We start from the raw sequence: 22,597 nt of genomic DNA, 5'->3' as shown, positions 1-22,597 counted from the left end.
GTGGAGAGTGATAATAAAACGTATTAAGTAAGTAAAATAAGTAATGATTCTGTAATACATAAAGTTTATAATTTTACTTCCATCAGTAACAGTATTCTGTTTCTGAGATTTTGAATCCTGTAAAAAAGCAAGGAAGACTCAAAAATGATAATGCAGATAATACTCAAACCTGTGTTAATCTACTGGATGAGTTAGGTGGAGCCAGAAAGTAAATTCAATTTGTCTGTAACTTTTTAATTATAAAACATCTTTTGAACTCTTGTCAAATATGACAATTACTACTTATGAAGTATTATAAAAATAATAATTTTTTAATTTTGCATATTCTTTTCAACTGATTTGTCCTACATCTTGGTAGCACTGTCTTTAATGTTTAACAACATTTTCAGCCTTATCAGATGTATAGTTCAAATTTGGCAGCTGAGTATTTAGATTTGACATACTTTGTTATGAATTGGCAATCTTATTTTGTTTGAAAATTGTGAATCAAAAAATTTATATTATAAATGGAATGAAGTGCACTAAAGTAGTGAAGATGAAGATGTTATATCACACCAAGAGTTTATGAATGGTAAAATGGTTTCAAGAAGATGTTGAATACAACAGAGTTGGACATCCTAACACAACAACCACTAATGAAAGAAAATATCAGTAAAGTAAAGGACATTGTTATCAGTAATCATCAAATCAGTATTAAAGAAGTTGTGAAACAATTTTGGATTTGGAACAAGCAACAGCAAATTTTATTCCAAAAATCACTGATGTCCCAAACAGTTACTCAAACATGTGATATGAATTACAGGTGTACGGTTATGAAATTGGAACAAAGGTCCATTTTTCCCAATGGAAGCTTCCTGAAGTACCAAGATCGAAAAAACCTGCTAAGCTTGATCAAATTTTAAGGTCCCATACTTTATTACAATGGTGTCATCCATTGTAATTCTTACTATAAAAGGTTATAAAGTCAACAAACTGCACTACATAGCAGTTTCACACCATTCATGTGTTACTATTATATTATTTCAATTTTTTAACTATTTATACTAGTAATTATTTATCTAAAAATAACTACATACTGATTTTACAGCCTCTGTATTCTCCAGACATTGCATCCTGCAATCATTTCTTGTTCTCACTAATTAATTGAAACTAAAAGGATTGCAATTTGTGACAATAGTTGAAATAAACAAAAAAATCACTAAGTGAACTTAGGCTATATTAAAAAATGTTTTGAGGAGTAGAAGAAATTCTGGCGTAATTATGTTGCATTCTGGGAAACTACTTTGAAAGGGACAATTTTGATATAGAAAAAAAGTAAATTTTTTTTATAAAAACTAGAATTCTCTTTTTTTTATCGCACCTTGTCTTCTTCCCAAGATCATACTGTTCTCTTCAGGTAATGGTACAATTGTCTATATGGCTGTCAAAAGATTACATCCCCATTTAGTAACCTAATTAAAAGTCTATGCAATAACTACACAGAGTTAAATGTCATGCCATACTGTTACAGCACTTATCCCACGTTGATATATGCACTAAAGAAAATTAAACCCAGTCAACTTTCATCATCCTTTTCGTACATTTTTAAGTACGAACAAAACAGTTCAGTTAAATAAATGGTTGAAAATGTGGTGACTGGTAGATTGATGCTCTGTATTGCCATTGAAGTTATCAATATAAAGCAGATTCCAGAAATAAGTTGTCATTTGTGTTTGTACAACACCAAATTACTGTACCATATCATTTGGTGATCCTACAATGCCCCTCAGATTACTGCCGTGTAACAATGTATTACATTCATTTTTTTTTTTTAATTCTTTACATTAGTTTGACTGTTATATGAATTTTAATATATTTGCTGTTGCTTTTTATTTTGATTTAAGCCCTTTACATTTCATGCTTTTATATGGCTACATTATTCTTTATTTATTCAAATAGAAACATTTTTTCTGATAGGTGGATTTTAACCACTGTCTCAGTTTACTCATTCTTTGATTAATTTAACACCCTTTTTACACTTAAAGTTATAACATGAAAGCAAGTGACTAGTTTAGCCTCTACAACCACCATAAGCTATTCAGAGGATGATATGTATGAATGTAAATTGTAGTCTTGTATAGTCTCAGGTCGACACACATTCCTGAGATGTGTGATTAATTGAAACTCAACCGCCAAAGAACACCAATATCCATGACCTAGTATTGAAATCCCTATAAAAGTAACTGCTTTTACTACTAGGATTTGAAGCTTAGAACTCTACTTCAAAATCAGCTAATTTTTTGATGATTTTACCACTAGACCAACCTGGTGGGCTAATCCACTGTTGGCAACCACAGAATTACAAGTAGATAATGGGAAAATGGTGTATTAACTTGTAATGGCACCTTAAACTTGTTTCTAAAAATAAAAAAATTAATAACAGTAGAACCAAAATTTTCTATTTAAAACAATGCATAAATAATAAATATTAACAGGCGAAAAAAATTTGTTTTTTCTAAATAGACGCATAGACATTTAATATTATCCGGTTCATTATAAATTTTAGTGCATAGTGTAAGTATTATCACTTGTTCATGAAAAAGCTCTAAACCATACGGACAAAATGCGATTGGCTACCACCAGAAGAAATGTACACTGCACTGCTGTTTTGAAGGAAGCGATTGGGCTACAAATTTGCATATTCACATCAGCAATGAAGGTAACAGTTTTTTTGTTCTGTCAAAAGTAGTTAAATGGAATTAGTATTAAAAGAATTTGTTATACAAAAAAATAAAACTTATGGTTGTAGAGAAAACTTTCATATTCCAATTATTAAGGTTGAAATAAAATCAATCATTCAACAGATGCGAGAACCTCAACGGCTTTTAAATCTCTTAGCGTAAACACTAAACTGCTAAATGGCTTAATATAGACGCATTGCTAACAGTTTTGTATTGGAAGTATGGAAAATGTATTTAATGAACCTCTTTTTATTTATCTAAATATCTCCGTTACTTGTGTTCTTTGTCGTCTGAACAACAGTCTATCGGATGGATATTTCTTATCGTGTAAATAATAGCGTTAAAAATGAGTTAAATTCACAAAACGATAATGCCAAGAACACATCAAGCGGAAAAAGCACAATAGGGTTGTACCAACACAGAAACAGAAGTTATGCACTGCACCACAAATATCGAAACGTGAAGTTAATAGTTTCGAAAGAAATAAATGAAGCATATACAGTAGGTTTGTTTAGTAGTATTTTATTATTAAGGTTTCGTAAATAACTGGGTTCCCGGAAACCAGACTTTTTACATAAACTAATACATCTAAAGTGAGAAAAATAACTCGAGTATAAGACAGAATTCATCTTTCAGTAAGAGATTTGATAAATTTTGTTGAGGGGTTAATTTATCTTAAATTAATAGTTTTTGAGAACTGAATTTTTGGGCTGGAAATTAACTTGTAAAAAATATATCTATTGGTAGTATGATTTATAGATAAAAATTCAATTCATGCTTAATTTCATTTATTATGTTGGTTTCATTGTCGTAATGGTGATTGCCACTGGTGTAAGATATCTAGTATGTTCATATGTTTTAAGCAGTTTTATTGTACGTATTTTTAATAATTATGTATTAAACACGTATAATACAGACTTTAGTTTTAGAGATAATATCTTCCAATTGTTGCTTTTAATTCAACGAGGTAATAAAGTCGTCGAAGTATTCTGTTATTTATTGTTTTATCTTGTACATGTAATGTCTTGGTCATATTTAGATTACGATTTTAATGCTTTGATCCCAGTAAGGTGCAGCATCTTTTCTCTGGACTGCCTTCCCACTTTTGAGTTGAACATCATGTTAAATTCACTTCAATACTAATTTTATTATCGTGGATGCCAAATAGTAGTTTTTTCATTCTAAAACTTGATTTGTTTTGAAATTATTTTTGTTCTCTATATATAATTTTTCAGATATGAAACACATTATTTTTTGACTAATTCTTTAATAAATTTATTAATATTAAACTCCCGTTTTTATGAAATACAGATGTAAAAAACAAATTAATACTCTACCACAAAAATATTCTTTAATTCAGTTCAGTTGAGGATATTCAGTAGTGTTGAATTTTGCCTATAATCTGTAAATTTAGTCCGCCCGAGATTGTACAAGACCTACCCGCGTTTACATATCATACTCATCTCATTGGGCCATGGGAAGGTTGCTTATTGTTCACTAGTAAACAGATTGCAATATACATATTAGGAAAATAAAATAGTGTTTTATATATATCAGAGTGCAGAGGTTGTTGGTTGCTTTTGATTAACATTTAGTATTATTATTTACCACTGTATTATTAGTTATCACTGTTTTCATCAGAGCCTGCATCCTCAAAATTCTGCCTAGTTTTCCTAGTTAAGATCACTGTCATCATGAAGCTATTCATGCAGGAATAATCTTTACGAATAAGGCATACTAAACTTACTCATTCATACCTCATGAATCAGACCGATGCACCTGTTTGTGCCAACTAACTGTACACTACATCCTTGTGGACTGTGTCTGTTATGTGGCATTGCATTGCAAGTTTAAAGTAGGGCCAAACCTGTGAAATATGTTAGAAAACATGATGTTACCAAATGTCTTATGATTTCTGAAGGCCGTGCATTTGGATTCAAAAATTTGATTATTCGTATAATCTTTATTGGCTATTTGTACAATTTGGCATACTCGAGCTGATAATTGTATTATCAGCAGTTACTTTCTTAATGTTGTATTTATTTCACCTTTAACATGTTTCATAGGCTTTTTCCATTTATGTTCTGTTTTTATATTACTGTTTAGTTTTTTAATTGTTTCATTTTAATATTTATATGTTTACTATATAAATATCATGTCCAGGTGCAGATAACTACACTTTATTATTTGCCCAGGGAAAAATTATCCTGTTTATAGTAAACTATCCGTATTACTCTTGAAATACGATCGTATACTACAATATATAAACAATGTAGAGAAGTTCCAAATAGCAGATGTAAACAAAAACTAAAGATGTCATGATTCAGCTGTGTGGTTGTCAGATTTTCAATAACAAAAGTAGTTAAATTGTAATAATTACAGCGTATCAGATAATGAATTATAGAAATCTTTAATAATTGCCAATGCCTGATAATGATTCAAATCCAGGACCTTCCAGATAAATTATAACACAAGCATGAAAATCAGCTGTTGTATCTTTTACAGAAATTATAAATGCATTAAAAAAATATTTATATATAAACAAAGTACTTGTTCATGCAGATGGGTTTAACAGTTTTATTACTGAAGTAATAATTTTTATGTCATTGTTTAATATAAATGTAGTTGTATCGTTATTTTAATTTTTGATTCGTGCATTTTATTCAGTTATAATGGTAATCAGATTGTAGCCTCCATAAAATAGTTTCTAATCCATTGATCATTACATAAACTACTATACTAATCTATGTTATTATATTACCTTTTCTTAATCTCTGTATAATCTTGTACATTTCTGCAAAATGTTGCTATAGATGTTTTATTTTAGTCAATAAATGTATGTTAAATTTTTTTAATATTTTTCACTAGATAGTAATTAATTTTTCATCAAAATAAGTTTTACTGAAGACTGTCTGACTTAGACATTGGATCTAAAGAATTCATCACTTTGGGTCACTTTTAGTGAATGACCGATATTAAATTCCTTACTTAACCCAAAGTCTGTGTGTTTACCATTATTAATACTTAAAATGATGCTCCACTTATTCAATCTTAACCCAACATCTTGTGTTTTCATTTGTGTTTGACTTTATTTCAATACATATGTACATTAAACATGATTCAACCATCAAGATAAGGGAGTATAGAAAACCAACGAAAAGTTTGGGAAATACAGTTTATATAATATTGATTTATTATTTATTAATATGATTGATAGTAATATTAGTTACAATGAAATACCATGTAGCTAAACATTTTTGCTTAATTAGTGACATTAAACTGAAACTTCATCCCTTTCTTTATTGAAATGTGTTGCAGATTTTGTTGTTTTGTGTGATTTCTGATTTCTTTCGAATGAAAATTTCTAGTGTCTGGAATCCATTTTTGTCGCTTCTTTTTATTTTGTTGGGAGACACTGGTTAGTTGGAACTTAATTTTTATTGTTATTGTTCTTTTTCTATAAATACTTCAAATTTACAGTATGGTTAGTTATTTTAAGGGTATGGAATTCATCGATATTGAAGACTATAATCCTTTGATGAACACTGAAACTAGAGTATATAAGTCGCTTGTTGAATTTGACAGTATTAGTAATAATAGCAATGAAAAATATATCATATGTTGTATCATTCAAAAAAAAACCTTGAAACCTTCCTTGTACCTTTTAATTTCTTTACAATTTTGATATAATTGCCCTTACAGACGTAGAAGATTTTTTTTTGTCTTCAGTCACTGGACTGGTTCAGCTCTCCAAGATTTCCTATCTAGTGCCAGTTGTTTAATTTCGGTATATCCCCGCCACCCTAACAATTTGTTTTAGATATTCAAAACGTTGCCTACCTGCACAATTTTTTTCATCTACATTTCCCTCCAGTATTAAAGCAATTATTCCAGGATGCTTTAATATGTGGCTTGTAAGTCTGTCTTCTTTTAGCTGTGTTCTTTTTCCATATGCTTCTCTCTTCATCAATTTGCCACAACACCTCTTCATTTAGTACTTTATCCACACATCTGATTTTTACCATTGACCTATAGCACCACTTTTCAAAAGCTTCTAATCTTTTCTTCTCAGGTACTCCAATCGTCCAAGTTTCATTTTCATATAAAGCTACACTCCAAACATAACTTTCAAAAATTTTTCCTGATGTTTAAATTAATTTTTGATGTAAGCAAATTATATTTTTGACTGAAAGCTTGTTTTGCCTGTGCTGTGACATTTTATATCACTGCTGCTTCATCCATCTTTAGTAATTCGACTTCCCAAATAACAAAGTTCTTCTTTCTACCTCTGTAATTTTTATATTCAGTGGTCCATTTACATTATTTCTACTACATTAAATTACTTTAATTTTGTTCTTTTTTTATTTTCATGCAGTAGTTTTTGCGTAGGAGTTCATCCATGCCACTCACTGTTTATTCTAAATCTTTTTTACTCGGCAAGAATTACTGTATCATCAGCAAATCATAGCATCTTTATCTTTTCACCTTACGCTTTTACTCCGGATCTAAATTGTTCTTTAACATCATTAACTGCTAGTTCTATGTATAGATTAAATGGGAATAGGGAACGTCAGACCCCCCTTTTTTATTACTGCTTCTTTGTTATGTTCTTCGATTATTACTGTTGCACTTTGGTTCCTGTAATTGTTAGCAATTGTTCTTCTATCTCTATAGTTGAAACCTAAATTTTTTAAAATGCGGAATACTTTATTCCAGTCAGTATTATCAAATGCCTTTCTAAGTCTATAAATGCGAAGTATGTTGGTTTGTTTTTCTTTAATCTTCCTTCTACTATTAATCTGATTGCTAAAATTGCTTCCCTTGTTGCTATACTTTTCCTGAAACCAAATTCGTCTTCTAACATTTCGTCCTCTCTCCTCTCAATTCTGTACAGAATTCTAGTTAAGATTTTTGATGCACGAGTAATTAAGCTAATTGTTCTATATTCACATTTATCTGCTCCTGCTTTCTGTGGTATCATGACAATAACACTCTTTTTGAAGTCTGATGGAACATCCCCTTTTTTTTAAATATTACACACCAGTTTGTATAACCTATCCATTGCTTCCTCACCTGTACTGCGCAGTAATTCTGCAGATATCCTTACTATCCCAGGAGCCTTTTTGCCATTCAGATCTTTTAATGCTCTCTTAAATGCAGATCTCTGTATTGTATTTCCTTTTTCTTCCTCTTTTACCTCCTCATCTTCCTGTATAAAACCAATTCATTTCCTCCATATAACTCTTCAGTATATTCCACCCACCTATCAACATTTTCTTTCATATTATAAATCGGTGAACCATCTTTGTTTAATATAAAATTAGATTTTAATTTATGTACCATAAAATTCTTCTTGACTTTCCTGTATGCTCTGTCTATTTTATCAATGATCATTTCTCTTTCCACTTCTTTAATCCACCCTTCTTTCACTAATTTGCACTTCCTGTTTGTAGTATTTCTTAATTGTTGATAGTTCCTTTTACCTTCATCACTAGCATTCTTACACTTTCTACATTCATCCATCACAGCTCCAATATATCTTTTGGTATCCAAGGTTTTCTGTCAGTTCTCTTTGTTCCACCTAAGTTTGCTACTGCTGATTTAAGAATTTCCATTTAAGATTCTCTCATTCTTCTATATTTTTTACCTTATCTTTTTTACTCTGACATCTTGTAATGCCATCCTCAAAAATCCTCTTTCTCAAGCTTCTCTAAATTCCACTGATTCATCTGTCACCTTTTCTTCAGGTTTTTAAATCCCAATCTAAATTTCATTATCATTGAATTATGATCGCTATGTCTGCTCCAGGATAAGCTTTGCAGTTGACAAGTTGATTTCTAAAACTTTGTATAACCATGATTTAATCTATCTGATACCTTGCACTATCACTTGGTATTAAATTATACTTTGTGCAAAACTCAATTGAGTTGATCCCCACTTTCATTCCTTTTGCCCAGCCTGTATTTACCCACAATATTTCCTTCCTTGCCTTTTCCAGTCCGTGCATTCCAATTTCCAACTATTATTAAATTTTCATCCTCTTTTATGTGTTTAATTTCTTCATATATACATTACCTCATCATGGCCACTTGTAGGCATGTAGACATTAACAGTCGTTGGCTTAGGTTTTGATTTTATCCTTATTACATTGATTCTATTGCTATGCATTTAGAAATACTCTACTCTCTTTATCTTCTTGTTCATTACAAAACCTACTCCTGCCTACCCTTTGTTTGAAGCTGAGTGAATTCTAAAATCACCTAACCAAAAGTCGTTTTGTTCTTCCTACCGGTCATTGCTAATTCCTACTACATCTACATTTAACCTATCCATTTCCCCAGTTTTCTAACTTACCAACCTTTTTTAGACTTCTAACATTCCACACTCCAATACTTAGAGTGTTATTTTTTAATTTTCTGGTGACCCCTTCCTTAGTTGTCGTCACTCGTAGATCCAAATGGGGGACTAGTCTTCGTCCGGAATATTTTACCTCCATCTTTATTACATAGAAATGCAGAGAGCTACATTTTCTTTGAAAAAAAACAGCTGTAGTTTTCCATTGCTTTCAACTCTCCAGTACTCAGAAGATTGAGTGATGTTGATATGGCTGTCCTGCTGCCCTCTTTCAGGAATCATTCGCTAGTCTGACTTAACAGATACCTCTTTGGTATGGTTGCACCTTCGGTCCAGATACTCTATCTCTGAGCACTCAAGCCTCCTCACCATTGGCAAGGTCTCATGATTTGTAGAGGGAGACGTGAAAGATATCAAACAATTTAAATTTGCAAATTATGTTAATCACATTAGAAATAATATAATATAAATTTAAAATATCCAATAATTGTCTTTTCATTTAAAAAAGTTAAGGTGTTGAAAATTAATTACAGAACTTCATTTCAGTTGAGCTAGTTGTTTGTTGTTAGGTTTTGAAAGGTAAATTAAACAGTTAAAGTTAATTAGTATCTATCGATCCCACAGTTTTGATACTATTTTTGTCTCTGATTATCTGCCCATCTCAAATTTAAATGATTATTACTCAGTTTTCTTTGTGAGCATTATAAACATGTATATTAATGGAACTGGTGTGGTTTCATATTATCTGTCACTGATTTAAGAAAAATATTATTTTTTTTTTGTATGTCTTAACACTAATTTAAGAATGTATCCTGATGGAGGATAGGGCTAAATGTAGTATAGATCAAGATCTTGCTTACTAAAAGTAACAACAGTCAGACTAATTATTTACCTAGAGTCTTACAAACTCATGTTAATAACCATTACTTCACTATAATAACCTTCCAGGAAGAAAAACCCTCAGGTTAGAAAATCCAAATAACATGCAAGAATTCTTAGTCAGTAATTATAATAAAATTCCATCCAATTGAAAAGGAGAATTGTCAGCCATTTTAGGTAACCCAGGCAGTGATGCAGCTAAAAATATATTTTTGAAATTATACAAAAAATCATTGTAGCAGCACCTGAAAGAAAATATTGAATATTCATTCAAAATTTAAACAACTAAAACCGTGTATTAGTTCTTTCTATTAGAAAAAAGTAAGTTGTTTAAAATAGAAAAAACCAAATAATATGAAATTGCAAAAAATATGGGAGTAAATTGAAATATGTTTTTCAGAATAGCCAAAAATAAGTGTAACAGCAAACAAATAAATGAGGTTTGCAGAGGTAATAAAAAAATCTGGAAAATTATTAATGCAATTTTTAGCAAGAAAAGGAGTATAGCTGAAATAGAAAATATTAAAGCACATTGTGAAAACATGATGTCCTCAATGCAGAACCTTTGTTTTGTGCTAATAGCTGATAATTAAATTAATTATTTTGAGAAAATTTTAGATGAATAAAATAATAGTCAAATAAAGTTTTGTAATCGTTGATGAATTCAATATAATATGAATTTACTTCCTTCAGTCAGTCACATGTGATGTGATAAATAAGGTCCTAAACCATATAAATATCAATATCACTGGTATTCATAATGTCTCACTTGAGATTATTAGAATTATAAAAACTTACATTCTCTTTCTATAGGCACTTTTTAATTTAAATTCAATCAATGGTATTTTTCCCCACAGTCTTTTAGATTCCCATTTTATGTCTACTGTGTAAAAGACGAGACAGAAAAAATATCTAGTCGAAAATTACAGGCCAATGTCCATAATTTTTAACTTTGCCAAGCATTAGAAAAAATAGCTAAGCTATAACTTAATAGCCACTTAGAGCCAAATAAAATTACATCAGTTAATGATTAACAGTCTTCTGAAGTAAAATTAATACATAAGTTGCGATTACCACATTAGTTTCAGATATTTGCTTGATACTGGATTGAAATAAAAAATGATTAGCTATCTGTGTAGATTTAGATAATGCATTGTATACAGTCTTGTCTGAATTACTGCTGAGAAGACTAGGGGTAAAAAATAAGAATCATTGGTGAAGTGATTAACTAGTTCAAGAGCTACAACCCACCGGGTTGTCATCACAGATCAGCTGATTTCGAAGTTGAAAGTTTTAAGGTTCAAATCCTATTAAAGGCAGTTATTTTTATACAGATTTGAATACTAGATTGTGTATACCGGTGTTTGGCAGTTGGGATTCAATTAACCACACATCTCAAGAATGGTCAACTTGAGACTATAGAAGACCACTTCATTTACATTCAATCCATATCATCCTCTAAAGTTTTTTAGAGGATGAGCCACCATCCAGAACCACCATCATGCTTTATGGTGGTTCTGGAGGCTAAACAGAAAAAGAGAGTTCAAGAACTACTTAAAAAGTAGATAGTAATATGTTAAAATGGGTAATGCTGTGTCCACCTTCGTGTATTGCAGATGATGTACCCCAGGAACTGTATTAGGCTATTTTATCTATAATATAGTTACTGATTGTTTGAACATAAATTTTGATTGTAAAATGCTGTCTTTTAACAATTATACTGTTTATATTTTGTTCATTATTTTTGATAATTTTCTTAATAATAATACTTGTCCAAGTATCAAGATACTCAGAACAACATCAAATTACTTACTTAGAACAGACGTACATAGTGTAAAAATGTGATTGGACATTAATCTAATGACATTAAATGTAGAACACAATAGGCTTCATGACATTTACGAACTCTGCATTTACCCAGCTTCAAATAGATATATTCCAGTAAATGTAATGCCATAAATCATCACCCTGAAAGTGACTGCATTAAATTAATAAAGGTTTTTACTATTAAATATCTTGGGTTAACAGTTGATCGACATTTAAGTTGGGATGGAAAAATAAGTAATAAAATAAAACAGTAAAATAAATTTATTTACAGATTTATCTTATTAAAAATCATTTATTTTGCATGTTTTTAACTGGGATATAAGGATAACTAGGTGCTCCATTACAACAGTGCTTTTGCTCATGCAGAACACAGAATATGTTGAGTTTTCGGCTGCAACTGAGACTTTGCAAAGACTCAGTGCAACTCTGCAAAGACTTTGCAACTCAGTCTTTGCTGCAAATCCCCAGTTTTGTAAAATTTGTTTGCATGCAACTTCTTCCCTAATATGATGTACCTCAAGCTGAAAGGTTATTATTACACCTTAGAGGAGAGCCATTGTGAATCACTGAACGTATGACATGTTTGAAGAACATAGTTTCCTCATACCAGTCAAGTAGTGAGAAAAGCACTGGGAGTGATGGATCACTATGATTTTATTTTTAGGAATTTTTTGGCCGCATCTTGTATTTCTCAACCTTCAGGGTTTTCAACCATTTATCTTCTGCTTTAACCTTTTCACGACTGTCGCTGTGCTTATGCGACTGCAGTAAACTGTCTGCACAGACTATGGTCACATAAACTCATTTGAGTACTGTCATTGTGTTAATGTGACTAATATAATTCTTTCACTCACATGTGCTGCATTCTATTTACTTTATAAAGAATTATGCGGTATTGACAAGTTGCAGCTAACAGCTGGAAATAGAGAGAATAAAATCATGTTACCAGCGTTACCTATTAGTGAATCTTGAGATACACGTAATAATTTTTATCTTTTATTTGGTGGAGTTTTTTCACTTGAGATTGTAATTGGAGTTTCAGATTCAATATCTGTTTGTTGTTATTATTATTTGAAGATGATACAATTTCACTACCAATAAACACTAAAAATAGCCTCATTAGTAGACATGTTATATGATACCAAAAGTATCACTAGAACATTCACTTTCACCAGCTGACTCTTCATTTAGCAAAATTCAATTATTTCACCTGTGTTACATAAATTCCATGATATGTCCATATAATGAAAATTAATAAATCCTGGACATGAATGCAATGAATCTGCCATGTTTACAAAGTTGTCCCAAAAAGGTTAATTTTTACCTTTTTGAATTAACCATTCTTTTTCTATTGAATTTACTTCTGCAGTAACTTCTAGGGTAAGTAAAATACCTATTAATGTGCTCAAGTTGTAGGAAAAGACTATCCATCTCTCTTTGTTCTAGTTCTTTAATTTAACTTATTATCATTTTGTAAATATATTGACTGCTTAACATTACTAAATTATGGTCAGAATCTGTGTTTTTGGTGTATAATTTCAAAATCACGCATCATTGTATAATAAACTAAATATAGTGCACTGAAATGCATACAAAACCTTTGAGAAAGAATTATAAATAGGCTATGTAAAATCAGATAAAATTGGTTCTACATGCATGTGTCTGGGAGTGGTTTTTTTTGTAGAATTTCATATCTACTATTTATTAGGCATTTTATTTTTTAATTTGTTTAATGAAATTTGATACAGATATCCTCTGTTTTCAAATTTCAAAATATCTGCTAGGTTCATTTTTAAATCTTAATATTTTAATAAATGTTAGATTTTCTTGTATTTGATTAGTTATTAACATCTTAAGCATTGTCTGCAGAATCATTGTTCAGCATTGTGTTTTTAATGAGTACAATGAGCATTATTTATTAAAATACCAATCTTTTTTACAGTATAAATTGTTAATGCAAGGAAATATTCAGATTTCACATCTAAAAAATAGTTGAGTCTAAAGATTAACATGTTTTTTGCATGTTTTACCATCACTAAAATACAAACTAATATCTTTTCTGCTGTAATTAAACTATATAATTTTAACTCTTTGCCACAAATTGTATTAGCTTGTTTAAAAATACTTTGTTTTAACATAGCACGTAAGCATTATATTAACAGCAGTTAGTATCAGGTATGTCAATTATCCAGTTTACGAGCAGACAGGCGATGGAATATGTAATAATCTGGTGGTGAAATGAACTTTTCCTAAGTTTTTGGGTAGAGTACCATATTACCTTGTTCCTTCAATTCATAGAAACAGGAACTTTAAACCATTTACTAATGATTGTAGGAGGCAGGAAAGGTAAAAAATATCTCAAAATCTGTTGGACAAGATCTTACTATTAGTACTAGATGACTGCTTTCATGTAAAACTTTTCAAGTTGTAAAGGATATGACTGCAAATCCTGATGAGCTCATCAGTTCACTATTTTAGATGTTCGCCAGCATCGATGAAAACTTAAGAATTCTTTTCCATATTTCAACATATATTGTTAATCAGTGCTTTTCTTGTTAAATTTTACATCCTATTGCTGTTATTTAAGATTAATAATTATCACTATAGGTAACAATTTATGATTTAATGTGTTTTTTATGAATATAAATATTAGATAGCACGTAATTCTATCTAGTAGTATGATAGATGAATGTTATCTCTGATGATACTCTTTTGTCAGATTAATGATGTTCATTTTACAGCCATAGATATAGTGAAAGTTCTATTCAGTTTTAATGTTATTTGTAGTTTGTATTTGGGAAGCCCCCTTATATTTAGCTAAGCTAAATGATACAGTGCAAAACTTCTCTACTATAGAAAAAGAGAAGAGTAGTGTTTTCTAGTAGGTCTTGTACTTCACTTTTCTTGATATGACTGCATGAAATATATTTTATTAAGTTTATCACAGGATTCGTTTCTCATGTCACCTAGAATCGTAGTGGTTATGACAGTGAAAGATAACCATGCAGTTATTAAATGATTTTTTAACTGTAGAAAAATCACTGTCATTTTTTTAACTGATTTTTTTTTTTTTTTGTAAATATGTTTATCATGTTTGATTAGTATTTGTCTGTGTATCTTAACAAATGGTAGTTTTTATTAGCTAAATGGTTACTCAGTTTACTAAATAAATATTTATTATTACAGAACATGGACACATCAGTTGATAGCTCATTTGTCGTTGATTCTCTGTCGTGCAATTATTTAAATATAGAGATTAAAAATGAAAAAGGTGAAGATGTTGATAAAAGTGATTGTCTGTCTTCAAAGCCTGTTAGAGCAGATGTTGATGAAATAATTATGCACGTAAGTAAATAACACCCTACTTAATGACCCAAGTTTATAAGTTATTTCAGTAGCTGTAATTAATGGCCTTGCTGTAAATTAGAAAAAGAAGCAAAATTTGGAAAATACTTTAAAAAATATAAAAAAGTAGTGTACTGATAAACAGAAAAACTCCCTCACCCTTTGTAGTGCTTTTGGTAACAATAAAATGGAAATTTAAATATTATTATAAAATTTTATAAAACATGTAGGTACTTGCATATTAACTTGTCGACCATAACCACAATGATCCCATAACATTGAAAATACTTCAGAGTTATGGGATCATTAACATATTTTATATGTTAAAAATATAAGCATTATTGCTTATAATTATAGATATAAATTAACCAAACTTAACATACACCTGATAACCTCGACTAATTAACAGTAGTGTTTTGACTATTTAAATAGTAAATAATTGCAATAATTACTGAACTTATTATTTAAATACTCAAAAAATTACTGTGTTATTAGCAAAGGTTAACGAGCTTAGGTTAAGTTTGGTTAAATTATGTAAATAAATATAAATGTAATATAATGGTTACATCAGGTGATATTAACAATAACGCAAAAGTTTTTCAATTTATTGGTCGACCAGCTAATACGTAATTACCAACATGTAAATAATCATAATTATCTCATACTTGATAACTATGAATAATTTTCTTTTAAGTACAGTTTATTTTTAAAATATTTAAATAAAAGAGAATAAAAGGTAATGTAAAACTTTTTATACAATATCCATGCTACATATCCACAATTTTAACACGCTAGAGTTAGAAACATTTTCAAAAAAGTCGTGGACACTACATGACTTCCTTGTGTGCCTATTAAATTACATATACACATTTTTTTTTTAAATGAAAAGTACATAAAATTTTATTTCATTATTAACTTCTGATATTTTGTCATATTTTTTTTTTATTGTTATTGAATTATTATCGTAAAAATATTTTTACAATCAGAAGTTAATAATTATTAATAAATCAATATATTTAAATAAAAAAAAAAACCAGATGAAGTCTGATTTGAACCAATGTACCTTACCCTTGTAAGATCCAAATATTTCATTAATTAAAATTTTATTTGGCTACAACTCTGGAACAAATGAAAATATACCACTTATTATGTATCATTGAAAAGTTCTCAATGAGGGCTTATTACTGCAGTTAAGAAAAGGTCCAAAATCCAAATTTTTTGTATTTATTTTATATTTCATTTTTGAATTATGTGAGATACATACGTTCGTACAGATGTCACACTGAAACTAGTCAAAATGGATATTTCCATTGAAATCTGAAAGCCGAAGGTTTTTGCAGTTACAAAACAGAATTTTTTCACTTACTTTTCAATTTTAAGGTAGTACCGAACAGAAATATACAAGAAAAACTAAGATAACAGAAAAGTGTTACATTATTAATACAGTGGTCATTATAAAAACAGGAAATGATAAAATTAGATTCTTTAATAAGATTATATCTATATTAATGACCTTTTTAAAGAAAAACTAATAAATCTTTGATGAAATTTAAGACATTAATTATCACAATTATTTGTCAGAAAATGGCTAAATATTTTTGAAGTGTCATACTCAATTATAAATAATACATTTTTATGAATTTTTTGCTTAGTTTAAGTAGTAGTTTTAAGTTTATCAGTTTTTTTTAGCTGATTAAAATCCATATTTCGCAAACACTGACTGTATAAGAAAATTTTGTAAACAGAAACCAAATTTAGCTAATTGCAGTACCGAACAAATTTACCAGAACAAAACCAAACACAAAAAGTCTGTCAAAACAAGCTCTACCTAGGCTATTCTGAATGGAAGCAGTACTACCAGAAGTACCACTTTCATATTTTTGAAAGTGTACAAATAGAATAATAAAACGTGAAAATAAAAGTAGAAAGTTCTATAGAAATAGAATATAAATATTACATTATTTAATTAATTTATTTTTTTATTATATACAACAATAAAAAAAGATTGAAAGATATGGGGAAAATTTAAGTGAGAAATTGCTTTTTGAGAAAGAGAACATATGAGTCTAAAAAATAAAGAAACATTAACAAAAAACTGACTAACGATTTAAATTGAATTCATGAAGAGGGGAGGTTGATTAGTGCAATAATTAAAATTAACAAGAAGGCTTTTTTTGTATTTCTTGTCCTATTCAAGTCTGTAATCTGATTAAGTGAGAAATGTTTTAGATACAGGATAAATTCTATGTCAATTGTTGCAGGATAACAAATCACTTTCATCTTTAATTACAGAAGAAGACCTGCTACGTGAAGAATCTAGCGACTGTAAACTGGATACAGACACAGACAGATTATCATTTGTTGCTTGTAAAAATTTTGTTAAGCAGGAAAAAATGGTAATATATTTGATTTTTAACCTTTAATTGCAGGCTTGAAATAACTGTTGATTCAGATATAGTTTGTTCATTATTCCAAAAAAAACTTTTTATTATGATTGTTTATATATGTATATATAAAAAAATTGTCACTTTGTAAAAAAAATCTGTCATTTGTAATTATGAATGTACACTTCTGTGTACTCTGTTGTGTTGCAGTAACAGATATGATGAATTTTCCTGTACATTGATCACAAGTGTATGCTTTGAATGATATTTTTTTAAATATTCAGTTGATTTTAATCTTCTGTAGTATTTTTATATACCATGACATTAACATTATTCTGTGGTTTACTTTTAATTTTTAAAGCTTAAATTGTTGGATTTATAATTTCAAAAGTATTTATCTCTAATGGGAATTAGTTTAGATTACTACTGGACTACATCAACGTTGTGTTGACTATTCCAGATAATACAGGACAGTTTGGAGTAATAATTTCATACTTTTTTTTTAATCTGTACATGTTTCCTTAGTGTAAAATACAATCTAACCCAGTTGCACAACTTCTGTTAGACTTATTATCTGCAATTTTGATAAAAATTCAAAATCATTCAAAAACTTTACTAGCTTAAAAAAACTTTGATCTATTTTTTCCTCCTTTAAAGAAAATCTTTATCATCTACCATCTCGTTTACATATATGTTATCCTTTTTCTGAATCAATAACTATTCTGCCACTTTTGTATAATTTTCACTCGGATAAGATTCTATCTGTTGAGCATTACTTGCTCAAATACTTTAATGATCTGTGTTTTATTTTGTTACTTATGAAAAGTGTAATTAATAAACCTCACATTTTTTTTACGATTCTGTTCAAGAAATGAACAGAATCTGCTGCAGCCAGGTTAGGTTAGTAGGTGGTTGAGGAGCACAGTTAAAGTTAGTTATGGATCAAAATTGTTAGCACAGAGTTTTTGTATGATTATCCTTTTATCAGTTGACTTGTTTTGTGAGGTTAGTTTTCAGTACAGATAGTATTCAACTCTTTATTTTCTAGTTACTTTTCATTTTGTTAGACTTTCTGCATATTTATATATATATATATATATATATATATATATATTTATTTGCTATGAAATTTTCAATAGTGGATGCAAGAGCAAAGAAGAGCTTTCTTCTTAGCTCTTACTTTGTATGAAAATACTTCACATACCCAAGAAGATATATTTCTCAGATGTAAAGTAATTAATTTTAAGAACAATTGATAGAGTGATAAAACCTAAAAAATGGTATTAGTTTGATATCATCTGAACACAAATGGGGAAAACCCAAGTTTTAATTGTCAATAAAATTATTATTAAACAATTGTGTAGTCATCATGTAACAGTTCATCAGAAATTATTGGAAGCAAGTTGAGAGGCATTTTCCTATTAAAGAAACTTAACTTTTAGCACTATAATGGAAAAAAAAGACTTCTCTGGGCTAGAGAATGTAAAGATTAGACTAAGAAAGTCAGGAGAAAAGTATTATTTTCTGATTAATTCCAATTTTATGTTCAAGAAATGAGTGTGTGTGGGATCTCATATCCTAAAAAGGTATGGTGAACAGTGACACGTTTAACTTCATCAGAGTGACAAATATTATGAGAGTGAACTAAAATAAGGGTCTGCTGTGTTTCACCAAGATCTTCCATGCTATCATTTGTTGAAAGATGTAATATGTTTTTCAAAGAAAAGGGATAAAAGTAGTCGACCAGTCAGAGAATTCACCAGGTATGAACCCTAATAAAAACTTATACCTCATTTGTAAACTAAAGGTAGGAAGCGTGACCATACAAAAAAGATTTTCTTTAATCATACAGGTGATCTGTATGAGATCATAAAGAAGTTATTATCTACAACAGTTATCAACAGAGTCTAAATTTATATAGTATTTTTTTTAATTGAAGATTCATCTGAAATTGTTTTATACAACATTAGTAAACAAAAAGATTTGTTGTTTTCTGTTGGTTTGAATTAAGTAGTATATCTAATTTTTGATTCCCTAATTATATTAATAAATTTATTACAAATATCCCAACCTTCATTCTATCTTTTGTGTATTTCTTTAGATTGTTACAGAAACTTGTCAAGGATGTTGTATATTAAGCATCTACTACACTCTTTGCATTCCTGTTTAGGTCAATTTTATACCGTATTATCAATATTTTATAAAAAACTTACACACATACAGTTGCCATTTCTTGGTTCTGGCATTATATTTCTGTGTGCTAATAATGAAGATTTACTTCAATCATATATTGGAATGCTGATTTTTATTTTTGTATAAAATTCTAAATATTCAACTCTGTTTGTTAGCTTATTCAGAATACAGTATTCACACCAAACTGGAAAATAAATAAATACAGTAATAGAAATTAAAATAGCAATATCACATAAGTAGCATCACATCATTTATTATGAATTCTTTTCATCACTTGTATCCAGGAGATATTTGTATCTAAATGGTACTTTGTTACAGGATTATTATGATGAAACAAGTGAATTTTCAGTTGATAATGAAGACATCACATCTGTCAAGGTGGAAAATCTACCAGGAGGGGATAGTCCTGTTACTTCATTTGATGTCAGCAGTAATACATCAAAAGAAGAATTTTGTGTAAAGAACAATGATAGTGAAAATGATCTTTCAATACAACAAAGTAATAGTCATGTCGATGATGTTGACAAGTTTAAATGTGAATACTGTGAAAAAACATTTAAGTATAGAAGTAGTTTAAAAGCACATATTAATTGCCATACTAATGAAAGAAGGTATACTTGTAGTTTTTGTGGAAAGAGTTTTAATGAGAAAAGTAATTTAATTGCTCATACTAGTATTCATACTGATGAAAAAAAACATGTTTGCAATATTTGTCTAAAATCATTTAATCGTAAAAGCCATTTAATGCAGCATATTAGTGTTCATATCAAAGAGAAAAATTATGTTTGTAATTTTTGTGGTAAGAGTTTTAATCAGAAAACTCATTTAGTTATTCATACTAATCTTCATACCAATGACAAAAAATATGATTGTAATGTTTGTCAAAAATCATTTAATTTTAAAGCCAATCTAACACAACATCTTAAAATTCACACTGATGAAGAAAGTTGTGTTTGCAGTTTTTGTAAAAAAGCATTTAAACAAAAAACTCTTTTAATGTCACACCTTAGAGTTCATAGTAATGAGAAAAATTACAATTGCACTTATTGTGAAAAAGCATTTAATAGCAAAAGCCATTTAACTAGACATATTAATACACATACAAATGAAAAAACTTACAAATGTAGTTTTTGTCAAAAGTCTTTTAATCGGGAAAGTAATTTAACACAACATCTTAACATTCATACTAATGAGAAAAAGTATACCTGTAGTTTTTGTCAGAAATCTTTTAATGGTAAACAGTACTTCACTGCTCATACTAATTTGCATACTAAGGAGAAGATTTATAATTGTAATTATTGTAGCAAGTCATATTATATGCGTGATTGTTTAAGTGCCCATGTGAAAAGTCATCATAGGAGTGGAAATTAGTTATATAATTGTGGTTTGCTTTATTTGGACAAAAAAATAATTACTGTTTGAAAACTAATCTCATTATTTTTCTTTTGTATTTATTTTTATTTAATCTGTATATAAATTATAATTATTTAATATGTATATAAAATTTAATTAAATTTTTATACATAATCTATTACAAACAATAAACATCTAATAGTATCCGTTACATTTTATCCTCTGAAGTGATTATGATAAAATTATTAAGCCACTGTTGTCAATGCCAGTTGCTTGTTTGTAGAGTTTTGTTTTCAGTGATTTGACGTGCACCCACCTCATCGAGAACCCATCAAAATTTATTTGTTCTGGTTCTGAAGGGTACATGGCAAAGGAGTGGTGATGACTGCTGGTTGTTAGTACCAGTTATAAGCAAGGATTTGGCCCACAGCTTGCTATGGGTAGTTGTCATGTTTGTGGGCTTGCACATATTTAGTAGTAGTAGATACAGTGAGATTTAGATAATTTGACTTTGTATGGTATTCTGGCGGAAATGTCAGAAGCTAGTGATTCAAGAAAACAGCCCAAGCCCAAACAGGGTAGGGCTAGTGAACTGATGGAGGTAAGAATCAATGATTCCTCTGCCTTCTCAAGTGAGGAAGAGCAGGCAATGGCAGATATTCCATGCCGGTTTCACAAGATAATCTGCTTGATGAATTTTTTAGAGCTAACTGGAGGGCAGGTAGCTCTGTCCTCCTAGTTATGTACTTGAGGATCTGTATGTTCAATTTATTGTCTTTTTAGTGAATCTGCGAAGCCAATAGGAATATGATTATTCCCAAGATAAAGGAATTTTAAGGCAACATTCTCTACCCTGGCTCAGGGATTTGAGGCTTTGGCTTCTAAGCCAATTGAAGTAAAGTAGGTGATATTGAAGGAAACAGTAACAGTTCCTACTGTAGTGTCTAGGCTTATGGACCCTCAATGGAAATGCTATGCGGAAGTTTTCCCATGTAGTTCAGGAGAGAATTGCTCTGTGGTGGATGAGAGAGTTTTCTGATTTAAAGTGATCTACGGATCAACGTGATCTACGAAGAAGCTTGCCATCTCAGGCAAGCTTCTCAACGTGAGGGTGACCCTGTGCAACAAGCAGACCTCGCTTCTGAGTATAGGAATTTGAGGACCCAGTATTTTCATATGATTCAAACAGCAAAAAGAGATTCTAGCCATTCTTTCTTGTGGGATCACGGGTAATAAGGATCCCTGGATTGTTGTGTACAGGATTTTGGGACATAATAAAAGAAAGTTCTGCCTGCTCTCTTAACTCGGCAAGGACTGACACGACAGAAATATTGCACACTCTGTTGAATGATTTACTGACAAATGATGGTGTAGAGGTTGAGTGTCAGTATTATCTGCGTGTTAAGCATGAGGTTGCTTCTTTTCATATGGGTATGGCATCTTTGTAGATTACTGAGGCTGAGATGCGGTAGGTTTGTAATTTTTTGAGGCATAAGGCTCCTAGGTGTGACAGAATCGCCATGGAAATCCTATTTGCTTTTT

The 22,597-nt window shown here is 29.9% G+C and overlaps 1 protein-coding gene across 1 annotated transcript; it reads left to right on the top strand.

The window, feature by feature from the left end:
• Nucleotides 1-2,602: 2,602 nt before the first annotated feature.
• Nucleotides 2,603-21,162, top strand: LOC142331052 (uncharacterized). The gene is made up of 4 exons (XM_075376692.1): nucleotides 2,603-2,698; nucleotides 14,967-15,125; nucleotides 17,387-17,521; nucleotides 20,021-21,162. The coding sequence occupies exons 1-4, from the start codon at nucleotides 2,603-2,605 to the stop codon at nucleotides 21,071-21,073; spliced, it is 1,443 nt and encodes a 480-aa protein (XP_075232807.1). The 3' UTR covers nucleotides 21,074-21,162.
• Nucleotides 21,163-22,597: the final 1,435 nt, after the last annotated feature.

The sequence above is a fragment of the Lycorma delicatula genome, chromosome 1 (genome assembly GCF_047948215.1).
Source record: "Lycorma delicatula isolate Av1 chromosome 1, ASM4794821v1, whole genome shotgun sequence".
Classification (NCBI taxonomy): domain Eukaryota; kingdom Metazoa; phylum Arthropoda; class Insecta; order Hemiptera; family Fulgoridae; genus Lycorma; species Lycorma delicatula.
This window is presented reverse-complemented; position numbering and strand designations above follow the sequence as displayed.